Source organism: Nothobranchius furzeri, chromosome 11, assembly GCF_043380555.1.
Source record: "Nothobranchius furzeri strain GRZ-AD chromosome 11, NfurGRZ-RIMD1, whole genome shotgun sequence".
In the NCBI taxonomy this organism is placed as follows: Eukaryota; Metazoa; Chordata; class Actinopteri; order Cyprinodontiformes; family Nothobranchiidae; genus Nothobranchius; species Nothobranchius furzeri.
Window position 1 is genome coordinate 64,653,728 of NC_091751.1, and position 18,003 is coordinate 64,671,730.

Genomic DNA, 18,003 nt, shown 5'->3' on the forward strand with positions numbered 1-18,003 from the left:
TTACGCTCACCAGTACCCAATGGGGCATCTATGCATTCATGTCCATGGGGTCTACCTGACACTGCAACACACAGTAAGTACTTCGTAGGGCGGATGGCTGGTCAAAAACTGTACAATGCAGTAAACATATGTGGAACCCCGTAACACTATCACAGCTCCAAAAATGAACATAATTGTCATGATCCTGCCATGTCCTGACCTCCATGCTACCACCATCCACCTCATCAGCCTTCATGCGTCACACTTGGTCCCCTCATCAAGCTCATGCCACACACCTGCCTCACCAGCTATATATTCCACAGTCAGCCACCATCACTCTGCCAGATTCTTGAACGCGCCTGCTAGTAAATCTTCTAGCCTTTTCATCCTGCCTGATCATCGTCTACCAACCTTGTTTCACTCCTGACCCTCGCCAGAACTCTGCCTGTACCTGAACTCTGCTCCGGTAACATCTCCCCTTAGCTTCAGGCTAATAAAGACTGTTTTTTTTTAACACCTACTGTGCACTGGTGTCCTTACGGTCCTCCTCCAAGCCTCACGACAATAATACATGATAGTATGCCACCAAAACCTTTAAAAAGACATTATTTTAAGGTGTTTAAGTTGTGGAATGTGTCTTTAAAGTAGTATTGAAGAAGAATGACATCTTTTATATGACTTTGGGTGTGCTTTTTAAATTGGCACTGAATAAGAGTGACATATTTTTGTACGACTGTATGTGAGTGTGTGTGTATGTGTGTATTCCGCTGGCCCTTTGAAACATGATGCTGGATATAAAGGCTTTCACAGGCAGAGCTCCACTAATGAGTGTAAAATGCTGCGCCAAAGAGGGTTATCCCTCTGACTCTCTGGGTTTGTTTTTATATTTAGCCGTTCTCCACCCCCCCCCCCCCCCACCCGTTCTCTCCACCCCCCCCCCCCCCCCCCCTCTCTCTGTGTGTCCTTGCTACTTTAATTCCTCCCTGCTTTGGGGCCTGCAATACACTCCCACTCCTTATCTGTGCTTCTTGAAGCCAGTTAGTGCGTTTACATGCAGCCAGTAACCCTTTTAAAACCAGAATATTCACAATAACCCGGTTCCGCAGGTCCTTGTAAACACAGCCAGAAACCCGGATATGCTCATAACCGGGTTTTTAAAAACCCGGTTACAACACCTGGGGTAACCCTTGTCTAACCCGAATGCTTGGTCGTGTAAACGCATATCGGGATATCCCCATCAAAGCGTGTTCTGCGCATGCTCTGTTCGCAAGGAATCTTGGTCTTTTGAGTAGCGAGACGTCTTGTATGTGCCAGAACACCGGAAGTAAACAACAAGTTGGGAGCAACATGGCGAGTCGCAGCACAGAACCACACTTTGAGTGACGAGGAAAATAAAGCGCAAACAAACGCGGTCGCTATCTCTTCCGAACTGGGAAAAATTTTGTTTTCACGGATACCGGAACGAGAAGAACCGGAAATGACGCATATTGCGTTTGGACGTAGTCCACACGTCCTGACGCTACCCCAACGTCCGCACTTAAATCGAGTTATGCAAGTTAGGGGTAACTCTTTCTATTTGTGCTTGTAAACGGTTTATTCTGATCAACTCAGAAACCCGAATACTGACCTTAACCCGATCATAACCCGGATATTGGCTGCATGTAAACGTACTGAGTGAGCTCCTCACAGGAAGAGCAGAAAGAGATATTAACCCATGTGCCACCAACATGCCACCATTTAGCTTCTGCATGTTCAGTTTTTCTCTTGTCAAACAAACTAAAGAGTGATATAGTCTTTGTTAACAATGTGTGATTGCAGAGTCTGCACCGAGCTAAGTTTGCAGATTTGGCATTTGTAATTCAACGCCAGCAGGCAACAAGTTGCACCGTTGTTTAAATGACCAAAGCCAGTAAACAGAAGCAACCCAGAAGTATTTCTTGTACAGATTTTTAAGCATTAAATTCCACTTAAACTGAAGAGTCTTCAAGGCACTCGAGGAGTACAGACGCTTCTCTCTTTCGCTCCCTTATCTTTTTTTCTCAAGGCTCTTTGTCCTGTCTGCCCACAGAGCGCTTCTCTGCATTTCTTCTGAAAAACTCTATTTTTACTAACCATGGATTTGATAAACTGGTCATTCAATGCGATCAATAAGATTTTTTCAACAATGAGAACGGAGCAGGGGGCTCCCACATATCCACAGGGGACACACCCAGTGGGATATATGTTGGATTCCTGGAAGGAGTGGAAGATCAAATGCCTCAGCCAGCTGTCCTTTGAGGATATCGAAGATGTGTGGATATTCGGCCTGATGATCACTGGATTTCTCCTGATTGGAGTGGGAGGATATCTGGTTTTCTGGAAATTTGGGAAGACGGGAGCGATTGGAAGGCAACCCGCACCCACGGAAAGCGCCGTCCGTGTGGAGACTTCTCAGACTGGGACGTTACTTGAGGTGAATCCTAAGCTGGAAAATGTTCTAGCTGTGATACCGGTATTAGTGCGCAAAATGGATGTCATCTCGGAGAGAGCCACCGAACGGTATGGATAGGTTTAAAAACCCAAAATTGGCTTCACTGGAGGACTGGAAATGATCAGTTTAAAGACTGAAGGCAGAGAGGAAAATTATCTCAGCCTGACCCAAACAAAGTCTTGTTATCCAAGTCTGATGCCCTGGTAGCCTTGAGCGGCAAGCAAATAAAACCCCCATGAAGGAATGCAGACAGATGCTGTGAAAACCTGACCTCCCCCCGCCTTCGGATTGGTGGACTTCAGCCTGGTGAGGTCATCAATCTGTAGGAGTCAATGTACTCTTTGCCTCTCCCAAGATCTCCCTCCCACCTGTGACTGTACAGTAGATGAGTGCCATAGATGGCTGCTCTCGCTGGGGGAAACAGGATCCCAGCCCCCCCCCCCCCCCCCACCTCCTTTATTGAAGTCTCATGTTATGTTGTGTTGTCTGAAGTCTGTTGCATATCTGTTGAGGTGTTTTTTTTTTTGCAGATTAAAGCTGCCCTCCTGGTGGGAGGGTAACTGAAGTGCCTTTTCCCCCCCTCCACCTGAACCAATCCTCATGTAACCCTCTGATAGCGCGACTCGGGTTGCGAATGGCCACAGTCACCAATTCTTGTCATGTGTCTTGCCCATGTATGTCTGATCTCTGAATTGTGTGTACTGAAACTCTAATTTCCCTCTGGGATTAATAAAGGATTGATTTATTGATTGATTGATTGATTGACTGATTGATTGATTGATTGAGAGTTACAAAAAATCTACCCCCTTCAAAGTTGTCATGAATGTAAACTAGATCTATGAAACCTAAAATGTTTTTTGAGCCAGGCTGTAAATATGTTTAATTTTTTTTTAACGGGAGTCAATGGGTGATTCCCAATGCCAAGGAACTTTGCCTTGATGTCTTGGTCCCACCGCAGTTGCCTCGGAGGTACGTCGTCAGGAACCGCCAAGGCGCGTTCCAACATTCATGTTCTACCTAGGCATCTGTTCTCCATTTGTTAGCTCTTTAGCTAGCTGAGCAAGAATACTTGAGAGATGCCTTGTAGCCTGGCCTTGGTCAAGGAGGGTGGAACTGCAATTTTTGCCACTCATTCTTGCAGACTAAAATGGCCCCTTGATATACGGGGGGGGGGGGGGGGTCACACAGATCATTTTGATCCCAAAGCTAAATCTGAATCGACAATGGCAAATGACTTCCTCCTCAGATGTCCTTTTTATGAATTAACCCTTTCACTCTGCTAAGATTTTGTACCATCTTGAATCAATTGGCTGTATAAACCAGATTTACCTTCAGAGATTTCAAGATAAATCCAAGAAAGGCTCCAAGACCAGGAGTCTTCTCGCCTCCAATGTTTCTGTGGTTGTCTTTTCAGAGTCTTGTAAAAGACAGAAGACGATGTCCTTATCCAGAGGGATGGTAATGCTTTAGGGTTTTTTTTTTTTTTTGCTTTCGGTGTATTTATAGATCTCTGAAGGGTGCTGACTGCTCTCCCATTCTGTGCCTTGTCTCTAGCCCACCCCCATCATGGTGTAATGTTCACAAGTTTACATCACATTGAATAGTGAGAAAGTCCCTCATCACAGGCTGCCGCTCAAACACGAGGAAGCTCTCTGTGAAAGTTTCACAATCTTTTTACATCACTGAAAACAAATTCCCTTCTATGAAAAAGTAGGTCTTTGTGTTAGATTTTATAAGTCTGTTGTCTCTGGTTTAGCTTTGTCATATTGTATGCTTGCAATAATAATCATAATAATAATTATAATTGCCTCAGTTAACTTTTGGACTTAGTCAGCAGGCATTCATCTCAAGACATTCTCTGTTGTAAATTTCTAATTATTCCTACTGGGGGATGGGGTTTGGTAACACTATAGTCACAAATGAAAAGTCTGCTTTGCATTTTTGCATATCTCGGAAAGAGAAAAAACACATTACTGCATGGCTAGCTCCTATAGGTGGATCTTTGTGCGCATGTGCATGTGACTGGGTGGCAAAAACAAACAAAATGGCCTGCTATCAAAACGCGACGTAAAATTTTAAGAGAGTTTGTGGACGAAATCACCCATTTTATAAACACGTTCCCGTCTAAAGACAGGAAGAGGTTTATAGAGAACTTAAAATCTCTATAGAGCTCCGGGAGTTGACGTCACTTCTCCCGGCATGCAACAGTTCAAATCGAAACGGCGCCATATTGGCAGGTAGAAGCCGGCAGCTGGACTATTTGTTATTGTCAGAAAACTCAATCAGACAGTAAATATGGTAGATTCCTGTTGTGCCCCAGGATGCCAGAACAGACACGGACGACATAAGGAATGAGCCGTCTACAGGATTCCCCAAGATCCGGAGCGCCGCAAACGTTGGATCATTGTAATAAAACGCGCTAGTGACCGGGCTAAAATGAAACTGGGACCCCGAGAGTAAAGGTTTTCCCTTATGCAGCGACCGCTTCATATCAGGTACTTAAACCAACATTTCCTCAACTGTGTATGGTATTGATTTTAAATGCTTTTATTACGATTCTTAGTGGGCTTCCTAAACTTATTTTGGCGTGGCTTTTTCTGTCTTATTACTCATAGCAACAAGTAAACGTCACGTAAAACGTTGCCTTGTGATTTCTGCGTGCTGCCGTTTACGTGTTTTATGATCACAGCAATTAACCGGCTAAGCTGTATTTAATTTTTAAGCAATGGCTGATCAGTTGTCAGATCACACATAAAAAGCACTTTGGATTGCTATTATCTGTCTCACCGAGACAGATCTCAGACAGATCCTGAGACGCTCCTGCCTGACATTTTTATTTTATTCACGGGAAAAAAAAAATCAGACTAGTGATTTCTCTTGGCGTTCAGTTTATACATTCAAACAGCACAGCACTCTATTTAAACTACTTACATGTAAATCTGTTATTTGTCCATCCATCCATCCATTTTCATCCGTTTATCTGGAGTCGGGTTGCGGGGGCAGTAGCGTCGAGAGGCCCAGACTTCCCTCTCCCCAGCCGCCTGAGCCAGCTCCTCCGGGTCCCTGGCCAGGTCCGGTAAGAAGTCCGCTCCGACAGCTTCTGGCATTTTTAAAAAGTATCCCAGGAGCACGGTAAGGGTCGGAGATGTTTAGTCTATTTAATTTCTGACTATATAAAACGATTTCTTCGGTTTTAAAGTGGGAAGTAAACTCCGACGAAGTAAAATCCAAGCTGATCCCGTTCAGTTCATGGTTAAGATCCGTGTTTGTTTAGCTTCTTTTACCTGCCAAAATGGCGTCTACTAACTGAGAGTCACGTGGGGTCCGGAGCTCCATTGAAGAAAAAAAAATTTATTAAAGCCCGTATGAGCTTTTGGATGACGGAAAACATTGATCCCATTTGCTGGTGTTTTTTTTTCTTTCTCACAAATCTGCCGGGGAGACATGTACTCCTATTCTACAGTGTAGCGTAGGACAGGCCGTTCAATGTCAGAGGTCACCAGACATTGAACTGTCCAGCCAGCTTCATCTGCCATCATTCTTGCTTATACATGATTTTCCTCACCTTACAGGTTAATTACAAACAAGTTCTGTTTTATACGATGAATGTTTTTATCTAACATGATTTAATATTGTCTTGATTACTTGACAGTAATGAATGAATCAGATTTTTTTTCAAATGCATTATTTCAGATCTTAAATATACCAAACGAGTCTACTTGATGTTTTAATAATGATTTTATTATCAGCCATGAAACATATTTCTATATATTAACAAATGAATGTCATGTCATATTTACTTCACATATTAAATTAAATAAACCTTTTCTAAGTTTCTGAGAAAACGTGTGATGTCTGAGTACTCTAACGCCCTGTGATGGGATTGAATTACAATTTAATTAATGACCATAGACATTAAAGATTCATATCTAGTATGAATCCCATCTAATGGACACTGGGTTATCTAAATCAGAAGATTGGATCTTTTTATTACAGGGAAATTAAATAAACACTTTGCATGAACTGAGAGACAAGAGAAGAGAGAGAGACTTTCAAACGTTTAAGAAAATTTATTACTAAAATTATTTGTAAACAATTTAACAAGACTAACTCTCTAATGAAGGATGTTTGTTGGAATGAAGTGTGAGGTGGAGTGTGTGTGTGTGATGTCAGTTCAGAACCTCCGTTTCCAGAGAAGCGAGTCTGAGTGGGATAAGATGTTTTGCTCCTAACTGATCAAGTTTGAACCGTGGTCATAAACACATACCCTTCAGTGAGACCTCCGTACAGATCCGGATGCCAGGTCCATGGACCCTCCGCTGGTACCAGAGCCGATGAAACAGCGTCAACAGTACGACAAACCAGTCTTTGGATAGTCTCCAGGTAAAAGCGACAGGTGTTTCACAGCGTCAAAAAGGGGACCCTCCTTGAGTCAGCGAGTTCAGCTTTTATTCTGAAGGAACCGTTGTTGATTGATAACGACAGGTTTTTTCCCAGCTTGGTAGTTCTTAGCTTAAAAAGAGGAGTACAGATGGCCTGTCCATTCTTCACTTAGCATGCGGTGAAATTCAGGGGATCTTGAGATCTTGTTGAATACTGAACTTGAAAATGGCGTTGGAACTGTTTTATTAATCTGGATGTTTTTGATTCTGGACGAATCAAAGCTGACAGATTTATAAACACCTCAGAGACTCTACCACGCTTCAGACGGGGAAGATTCTGGTTGGATCAGCAACAGCATGTGATTATTTACCTTAGTGTATCAAGCATGTCTAGTGATTAGAATAAGTCGTTTACTTATTAAAACATATTAATCATAATATTGTGATTTTACAGATCGGTCACATGGCTATTATTGACTAACAGTTGTTTTGATTAGCTTTATTGAAAATAGAGTTCTTTGGCTTTTAATAAAATAAAATAAAGGAGTCTTCAGCTTCTGTCTTCATTGCTGGAACCTAATCAGTTTAGAAGCGAATGCATGACCTTGAGGCTGTTTCATGCACTCTGGCACTGTGTCAAAAGGGAACAGTGGTTAGAGGACAATAACCCTGAGAAATGGCTCCTTCATCACGTTACAGCCCACTACAATCTCTGGCGTCTGACTGGCCCAAAACTTAGAAAAATGGACTTTTAAAAGAATACACACGGAAATGAAACTTCAGTTGAAGCAAGGTGTCCAGCCTTCATGCTAAATTAATCTCTCATTGGGGGATCAGTTCAGGTTTTTCTACAGAATACCTTTAGCTGCAAGAACCATCCTTTTTGCAGATCAAACCATAATTTGTTTTAATCTGCAAAACAACTCACCAACCCTGGTGCTAGGGTTGGTAGTCATTCAGGATCCTTGAATTCGTCGCTTAGCCAAAGCTAAGTTACTGAGTAAATGAAAAAGGACAAGTTTATGAAGGGATACACAAAATGTAATAGTCAACACGTCAACATTACACACTGTGTCTTTGAAAATAGTGAAATAGCTTTCATCCCAACATTGCCAGATAATGGGTCCTTTATCTCAGAGGGGTTAGAAAGGATCATAACACAGCATTCAATGAACGGTACCAAATCAATACGGCATAATACCTGATTCCATAATTTCAAAAGCTTTGTTCCTCCATTGTTCTTTCAATTTAAATGGCAACGTTGAAATAATGGCTCTCATATAGTCAGGCAATTTCTGCTCCTAAAGCGGTAACATTGCAGTAATGTTTACTTTTAAAGAAAAACGTTTTTGAAATTTTATGCTAATGGTTACTGAGAGGGAAATTTTAAACTCTGCCACTCATATTTTATATGCAACAATATAATTAAACCCTCAAATGTAGGAGGCCTTTCTGAAATAATGTCTTGTCTTGACGACAAGAGTTGTCTCATGGCACTTCACAATTGTTCTAATTGAGTGCCGTCCATTGTGTTTCTTACATAAGGAAACCCAACAGACTGCATAAAGTAACTGACTTGTGTCAAAGAATTTACAGCAATCCTCATACTAAATAAGCATGCAGCAACAGTGGAGAGGAAAACTCTCTTTTAACAGGGAGAAACCTCCAGAGGATCCTGGCTCAGTATAAGCAGCCATTCGCCATGACTCAACTTTATTGTTTTTATCTGAGTGAATCTGAAAGTAATTTAATGGATGAACTAGTAGTAGCACATTCTATGTTAAAAAAGTAAAATGTTATAATCAGGAGGGGGAGAGTGTTTTTAGCAGTCAGAAGCAGTGTGCCAGCTGATGGCCCCTTCCATGAGGCCACCACAGCTCAGCAGAACACCAGTGTAGCTTCTTCTGAGGATAAAAACACTTAAAGAGAAAATAATACCATTTTTAGAGTGTTATACATACAGGTGCTGGCCAGTAAATTAGAATATCATCAAAAGGTTGAAAATATTTCAGTAATTCCATTCAAAACGTGAAACTTGTACATTATATTCATGCAATGCACACAGACCAATGTATTTCCAATGTTCATTACATTTAAATTTGATATTCATAAGTGACAACTAATGAAAACTCCAAATTTGGTATCTCAAAAAATTAGAATATTCTGAAAAGGCTGAATATAGAAGACACCTGCTGCCACTCTAATCAGCTGATTTACTCAAAACACCTGCAAAGGCCTTTAAAAGGTCCCTCAGTCTTGTTTTGAAGGCACCACAATCATGGGGAAGACTTCTGACTTAACAGCTGTCCAAAAGACAATCATTGACACCTTGCACAAGGAGGGCAAGACACAAAAGGTGATTGCTAAAGAAGCTGGCTGTTCGCAGAGCTCTGTGTCCAAGCACATTAACAGACAGGCGAAGGGACGGAAAAAATGTGGTAGAAAAAAGTGTACAAGCTCTAGGGATAACCGCACCCTGCAGAGAATTGTGACGACAAACCCATTCAAAAATGTGGGGGAGATCCACAAAGAGTGGACTGCAGCTGGAGTCAGCGCTTCAAGAACCACCACGAGGAGACTCATGAAAGACATGGGATTCAGGTGTCGCATTCCGTGTGTCAAGCCACTCTTGAACATGAAACAGCGCAAGAAGCGTCTCGCCTGGGCCAAGGACAAAAAGGACTGGACTGATGCTGAGTGGTCCAAAGTTATGTTTTCTGATGAAAGCAAGTTCTGCATTTCCTTTGGAAATCAAGGACCCAGAGTCTGGAGGAAGAGCGGAGAAGCACAGAATCCACGTTGCATGAGGTCCAGTGTAAAGTTTCCACCGTCAGTGATGGTGTGGGGTGCCATGTCATCTGCCGGTGTTGGCCCACTCTGTTTCCTGAGGTCCAGGGTCAATGCAGCCGTCTACCAGGAAGTTTTAGAGCACTTCATGCTTCCTGCTGCTGACCAACTTTATGGGGATGCAGACTTCACCTTTCAACAGGACTTGGCACCTGCACACAGTGCCAAAACCACCAGCACCTGGTTCAAGGACCATGGTATCCCTGTCCTTGATTGGCCAGCAAACTCGCCTGACCTTAACCCCATAGAAAATCTATGGGGTATTGTGAAGCGGAGGATGCAATACGCTAGACCCAACAATGCAGAGGAGCTGAAGACGACTATCAGAGCAACCTGGGCTCTCATAACACCTGAGCAGTGCCACAGACTGATCGAGTCCATGCCACGCCGCATTACTGCAGTTATTGAGGCAAAAGGAGCCCCGACTAAGTATTGAGTGCTATACATGCACATTCTTTTCATGTTCATTCTTTTCAGTTGGCCAACATTAGAGAAACAAACATTTTTTCATTGGCCTTTAGAATATTCTAATTTTCTGAGATACCAGATTTGATGTTTTCATTGGTTGTCACCTATAAATATCAAAATTAAACGTAATAAACATCGGAAATACATTGGTCTGTGTGCATTGCATGAATATAATGTACAAGTTTCACGTTTTGAATGGAATTACTGAAATATTTTCAACCTTTTGATGATATTCTAATTTACTGGCCAGCACCTGTATATATATATATATATATGTATATATATATATGTATATATATATATATATATATATATATATATATATATATATGTGTGTGTGTGTGTGTGTATACATACATATACATATACATATATATATATATATATATATATATATATATATATATGTATATGTATGTATACATATGTATATATATATATATATATATATATATATGTATATGTATGTATACATATATATATATATGTATATGTATGTATACACACACACACACATATATATATATATATATATATATATATACATATATATATATATACACTTGCTACAGCTTTGAGTGTTCCCATTCCACATTTTAAAACAGATCCTGCAAACCCATATAGTAGTAGTAGTAACCTTAATTACAGGCTCATGGTCCAAAGAATACATAGAAAAAATATACTATGGTGGAAAAAAATAAAAATAATGAAGGCAAGCAGACCTGGGATGTCACAATGTATCTCTTGTAAAGCCAGAAAACGGTAGACTAAAGAAGAATAAAGGAGATTAAACTCATTTTCCAGATATGAAATCAAGGAGGCACCATGCCTCCCAGGTCTTCAGTTACTGCAGCACAGATTTATATCTGTTTGAGTCCATATATTCAGCCAAACATTTACTCTTCAGCTGAGACATTCATCCCTCTGCAGTGCCTCCCTCTTGCTTGCTGCTTCCCAGATTGGAGATACGGGGCTGTTTGTCAGCTTTGAAAAACAACTGATCTTTGCAAAGGTTCAGCAGGGAGCTTCAGCGTGCAGAGCTCTTCCAAAACACAAAGATAGTTTCAAAAAGAAAATGTTGGCAAGGCGGAGAGCATGTAAAAACAACTCTGGGACCTACACCAGATTTCTGTCTTTTTGTTAGATTTAACAAACACTTTTAATTTGCAGCTGTTTTAAGGCTGAGTAGTTTATGCAGTAGAAACAGAACAGCTGTTCCCAAAGAGGTATACCACTTTAACTAAGCATGCAATAAAATACACAATTCATGAAAGTTCATGTGAAATTTATTGCGTCCATATTTAGTGCATGCACTGACACAAGTGCAGTTTCTCTGTTGCTGCGTGTGTGTTTGTGCCATATCTCCAGATGGTCCGTAAGCCCATGTGGCTCCCATGGTTCTCGACTAAAGCAGGAATGTTACTGGCTCGCTCAAATTCTGCAAACAACCTTTAATTCCTAGTTTAGATATTAATTAGTTTTCCTGTTATTTGGAGAAGCTCACTGATTTCCCCCGAGACACGTGGTGTTTATAATAGTGGGGTGTCTGCAGGCTTCACACTGCAGAGGAGCATGCTGGAGATGTAGGAGAATCAACGACATGTCTGAAACAAGTTCATTAAAAAGACTAAACACTGCAGTAAGTCTGGGAAGCATCAAAGGAGGTGATGTGGCTCTTTGGCACCATCAAACTGACATACATAAATGTCTGTGTCACGTGGAATGATGTAAATAAAGTCCTTTGTAGGACCTTTGTGGTTTATTTGCAGTTATGAAACATCTGCAATGTCATCGTATTCCCCTCGTGATCCAGACATGTACGAAACCTTTCACTAGAGTAGGGGTTGTATGAACTAGACGACTAGTCGACCTCACTGCTCTGTAGTGATTTTTTATGCCTGTCATCGACTAGTCGCTGTCACGTGATAATGACCGACAAGATGCAGTCCACGGAAAAGACAGCAGGTGACGAGCTCCTGGTCGTCAGGAGGCAACGCGCTGTGCCAGAGCGTCGGTATCTGACACCCGCCGTAAAACGGGCATTTAACCAAATTGTGACCTTTACCCTCTTGCAATTTTACCTTCCCCTCACCCCCATCCTAACCTTAACCAGCTTGCGCATGCAAAGCTCTGATTGTTGGCGCACTCCAGACATCTGCGTCCTGAGCACGGCCACAGTAACATTATCAAATCAGGTGTCGCCACCTCAAAAACAAATTTAACACGCGATCGTTCATGTCGGCTCATTTCCTTTTATGTTTTCTGTCTTTTCTTTGTGCCTGATGCTTTTCGCTGCTGTGGAGCGGAGCGCATCACCTTGTCCTCCGGTGACGCACATCACCGGTGCGGCCGGCGAGCACCCCGCTGGTTTAGCGGTCGGTAGATTTTTTAGAACTGCAGTTCAAAGGTCACTCATGAGGTGAATTTATATGAAGCCAGGTAGCAGTTTTTCTTTAGGACTGAGAGGAGATGCAGGAAGATAATAAACAGGCAGGACAGAAAAATAGTCAAATAAAAACAAGTTAGTTTTTGTACCTGGTGGTTGCAACAAACAGACACCATTGAAGGTAATCAGAAGTGAGGAACAGAAAATGAAATAATTATTTTAATGTTTAGAGCAGCAGGAACTCCGAGAGCCTGCAGGCGCATCAGTGAGTTTGTGGCCGCTGCGCTGGGGGAGGGGGGAGAGGACTGAAGCAGAAACTACCGTTGTTAAAAGAAATGTGTTTAACTTTGAAAATGTGGACGCAATTTTAATTGTCAAAAACTCCAGCGAACCAACCGACCCCCCCCCCCCCTTTCAGGTGTATGACGTCATCAACAACTAGTCAAAGTCGACTCGATTTTCATTACTTGACAGTCAACTTAAAAAAAAAATTAAGTCATGCAACCCCTACACTAAATTTGTTGTAAGAACTGAAAATTCAAATTTTTCTGCAGCCAGTCTCACTGAGATGCTGATTTTAGGCTGTCTGATGAATCTAAATTAACTTTAAGAGTGTGTACTTATGTGTGTTACACATGGACGTAATTTTGTGTGTGTGTGTGTGTGTGTGGGGGGGGGGGGGCATGTCCCCCCCACTTTTTCCAAAGTCAAGTTTTGACCCCTGCACTTTTTATTCATCCAAGAACAATATTACACTATATTAAATTGACACTGATTGAGCTCTAGGACCAAGCGGAAAACAACCGTCTGTGTTGAAGCCTGTTTCCCATCAGATACCCCCCCCCCCCTCCCCCCGTGTCCCCCCACTTCTAAAGTGAAAATTACGTCCATGGATGTGTTTGTGTTGACCCTGTGATGGTTTGTCTGTCCAGTGTCTTTCAGCCAACGACAGCTTGGCAAGACCCAAGGGGCCTCATTTATCAACCGTACTTACGCACAGATCTGTGCGAACATCGTGCGTAGGAACTAATTTACGCATTGTGTGGTATTCATCATTTTGTACCTCTGTGTGAAAATGTTCCTAAATACAGGAAAACTTCAGAGCGCGCGCGTAGGAGCAGCATCTAGTGGTAGAACTGGGAACCGCAACACCGAAGGTCTCAGTCATCCACAAGTTATTTTACCCAATAAATAAGTATTTTGGTGGAACAGCAGCCATGCAAGATTACTGATGTTAAAACACCCTATGGGAATCTGTCATTGTAGAATAGATTTAGTGTTTTTTGTTACTCTTCCCATTTTTATTTTTAATTAATTAATATTTTAAATTAAATTAAATTCTATTATATTTTTGTTCTCGTGAAACGCCTCGTGATTTTGCTTGAAAGTCACTAGATAAAGGATCTTATTATTAATATTAAGGATTTGACAGAGCGTGCTCTGAAGGAATCTGATTAGGAGATCCTTCTGGAGCTGTGCTGTGATTTGGGACCGTTTGTGGAGCGACCGACAAACCGCCTGAATCCAATTCCAGTTCATATTCTATTTTACAGCTACGAGAACCCACAGAAGCTTATCTGCTCCCCGATCATACACACGTTGTCAAGGTAACCAGACTGAATGACAGCTCAGGAGGGACTGCACTCTCGGACAACCTTTCCAAATTAAATTAATTCCAAACAGAATGACTCCTTAAATGTAAAACAAAAATGAGAACCTGCATTTAACCTCTGTCCCGACCAGGTTTATAACCTCTGCAACTTGTTTGGTTCTTTTGCACTTTGGCATTTCGCAACAAAATGTTCTTTTTTTTCCTGATAGAACGCAGAGAATCCCTTCACGAGCTGAGGATGTAGGGTGACCAAATATGGTTAATTGAGGGTGTTTCTGTATGTAAATGATTCAGAACGGAAACGAGCACATGGGTACGCACACAGGTGGGATTTATCATCAGACGATTGCGGAGGAACGTGAAGGAGGAGAGGCCACCGCATGTTTCATAAACCATGATTTTGACCGTTCGCACAAACATTCTAAATTTCGTTCATAGTATACTATGAACGAAATTTAGAATGTTCCTTATAAGGAATTTAGGAATATATCTACAAACGTTTGATGAATGAGGCCCTAGTCTTCCATCAGAAAGGATGACGTAGAAACAAAGAAATCAAAGCTATACTATGTAACCTTTTTATATTTTAAAATCATTTTGTTCAGCCAATATGTGCTAAAATGACGCTTTACAGGGTTAATGAAAAGTCACTCAGACCCCCACCACCCTTCTGTGGCCAGAATAACGCATTTGCAACTTCAGATTGGCGACCGCCACCTGTTGGACTTGGAAAAATAATGGAGCTGACATACATTACCCGGTGCTGCAGTCTGTTTCCAGCACATTTCCTGTGTGTTTTAGATCATGAACACAGTTGATTTGTTTAATGTAGGGATGACTCACTTCTGTAGAAACCAATGAAGGCTGGGGAGACATTTCAGCTGTTAGATTAAGGCCTAGTCCACATGTAGCCGGGTTTTTAAAAAAACGAATATCCGCCCCTCCAAAAACTTGCATCCACACCACCTCGTTTTAAAAGAAAAAACCGTCCACACGTACCCGGATAAATACGTTGTTAAGGACATGCCAGACCTGTAGGCGGCAGTACTTCCCCCGTTCTTAACCTCGTCCTTCGTCTGTGGTCTTCCGCAAGGAGCAGTAATTCCGCTTGCAAAAACAAACGAGCAAAAAGTGCTTGGACAATTGATAAAGCGAGCACAGCTCTGAGGGCATCCATGCTGTCGGCTAGTGTAAACACAGGTCGCACACGTGATGTCAGCATTTTTTTTGTCGCGGAAAGTGACGTTGCGGACCTTAAAACTCCGGTTTTGTCTGTCCACACGCAGACACCCAAAACGGAGAAAACGCAGATCTTCACTTTGGTCGGAGTTTTTAAAAAGATCCGTTTTCGTGTGAAAAAACTCCGTTTTCGTGTGGATGACAGGCCAAAACGTAGAAAAATATCTACGTTTTGGCAGATCCCCGGCTATGTGTGGACAGGGCCTAAAGTGCTAGAAAGAGAACACACAGCAGTGACGTAGGTTTCATTTTCAGTTTGACCACAGAAAATTAATAATGCACACTAGGGGGTGCTAAAAGCAAGCAAAACTTACATGTGTGCCTTTAATTTGTCCAAACTTTTAACTGCTTTGTGATATTGTTAGACTGCTAATGAGAAAATGAGGCATTTTCAGCTGCAACCAAGTTTTGGCTGATTATTGTCTGTTAAGCTATTAAATGACTGAATAACTCATAAGCAGAGATACAAGTCGGATGAGTAACTATCTTTATTTTGGATATACACTGTTACTGCACAGGTGTCGGATATCCTTCAGACCAACACACCTCAAAATAAGTTGTGTTTTTATTCCATCGGGACACTTATGTTGATGTTCTTTGCAAATGAGTCTTTGTTTATCTTTTCCAGTGTACTCCCATCGGCGGCCATGGGTTTGTTCTGGATAAATACAAGTGTCAGTGCAGGAGAGGGTTCTACCATCCAAGCCGAGCGGTGCTCAACGGATTTAAAAGTAGGTTACAAAGCACAACACACAGTCTGCTGTCAGATCTACACTTTGAAACTTTCAAAAGCTAACTTGTGAGAAGATTTATTACAAACCTTCTTTTCATCTGACAGCACCCAGCTGTGACAACACCAGCTTCTAACAAATTATTTCTGATCTTTTTCACTGCAGAGGTGAGTCTTCTCTGGGTTGCAGTCAGAAAACAGGTGGCATTTAAACCACAAACCTGTTGGATCACTGACAGAAAACACATTGGCTATTACTTTTACTGTCTTCTGCCTTTTTTTCAGTCCTGACATGACTTAATAAACTTCTGGCTGCTTTAGTCTATTGAGGAGAGAAAGGAGAAAGGAAAAAACTAAGAAAACCAAAAGTGATCGTCCGTTTTTTTTGTGGATCTTTATATTCTTCACACTTTGCATGTGAGTTTGTATTCTGAGTGAAACCCCGCAGCACCCCCGAGGACAAAGCTCGGCCCTGATGAGCAAAACAATAAGGTGACTGCGGTGGTTCTCCTTTCAACGCTACATCACCTCCGGGAGGATAATTTACTAAACTGGAGCTTTATTATTATGCGGTGTGATGAGGCCGGTAGCTAAAAAGCCCCGTCTGGGAAGAGACTCATTTTGCAAGCCTCGGGCAAACCACCTCAGTAAAACTAACGATGGCTCAGGATGGTGAGTTTCCATTCCTAAATCCGAGTTTTAGTCTTTGTGCATCCATCAAAGAGATCTAAGTGCTGCTAATGACATGACCTGTTATTGTACAAAGGCAGAAAAAGCGTTGAATTTCATTCTAATCATTAGCTTAAGAAGCATATAGAACCAGATTTATCACATTCACGTGAGCAGTTATATTAGATAGAAACCATATTTTATTGCTGCCTCTTTTCCCAGTCTGACAGTACAGACGTAAAGTGGTTTAATTTAGCCTTGTTTCTGTGATATTAATCAAACGGAGCCATTGGTGAAACGTCAGCTCCTGAAATGGCAACCCAAAATATATAGGTTTTCATTTCTAAGCTCTTCAGAAACTGTTCTTGTGTTTACTGCAAGCAAAACTGACAAGCAAAATATGGCCTGTGTTTGATATAGCGCCTTGTAGAGTTCTGCAAACTTAGTTTGACTTTAATGTTGTGTGTTACATCAGCTGGAGAAATGGACTAGGAGTAGAGGTGGGAAAAATGACAGATTCTAAGATGCATCGCGATTCAGCCGTGCATGATTCCGCATCGATGCAGCAACGTGACATAATGAGATTTTCTCCCTATGTCTATGTCTATGCGAGGACAATACAGTTTTGAGGTTTTACAGTTACTTCTGGGGGCAGAGTTGCAATGACATGCGCACTGTGTTGCCCTAGCGCCAATTTATAACAGAAAAGGCGGACAGGGATACAGGGCCAACATTACCAGTAATCAAAGATGTACCCGTTACATTTAAATCGGATGTCTGGGCTAATTTCGGTTTTGGGATCCTGGATGTGAAAGAATCACTTAACACAGTATTTGTTTACTATTTTAAAGTTCAGTAATATTCTATCTTAAAGCTGCTGTACCGAAAATATTATTTCTTATAGTATTTAAGTAATTAAAGGCAGCACACTTTAAAAATTATTGAACACTATAGTGAATAGATGAATGTTCTGTTTTTCAGGGATTTCGAAATCAAAAAGAAATTGAAAACTATTCTACTGCTTTTATTAAGTAATGAAAATTTTTGTGTGAAGAATCGTGATGCATTTCAGACTCAAATCGAATCTTTAGGCAGATAATCGGAATCGGATCGAATCGTGAGGCAGGTAGAGATGCACACCACTAACTAGGAGCAGCTAAGTCCAAAGCGCAGCCTAAGCTCACGCTTTGTTTTGGGACAGTCAGGAGCAGCTGACCTGAG

The 18,003-nt window shown here is 41.6% G+C and overlaps 1 protein-coding gene across 2 annotated transcripts in view; it reads left to right on the forward strand.

Moving 5' to 3' along the window:
- The window catches only part of LOC107384307 (metabotropic glycine receptor), a 92,112-nt gene that overhangs the window by 25,777 nt on the left and 48,332 nt on the right, over positions 1-18,003 (forward strand). For both annotated transcript variants that reach the window (XM_015957499.3, XM_015957500.3), the window contains exon 3: positions 16,012-16,114. In XM_015957499.3, coding sequence (XP_015812985.3) covers positions 16,012-16,114 — 103 coding nt within the window. The remainder of the gene's footprint in view (positions 1-16,011; positions 16,115-18,003) is intronic.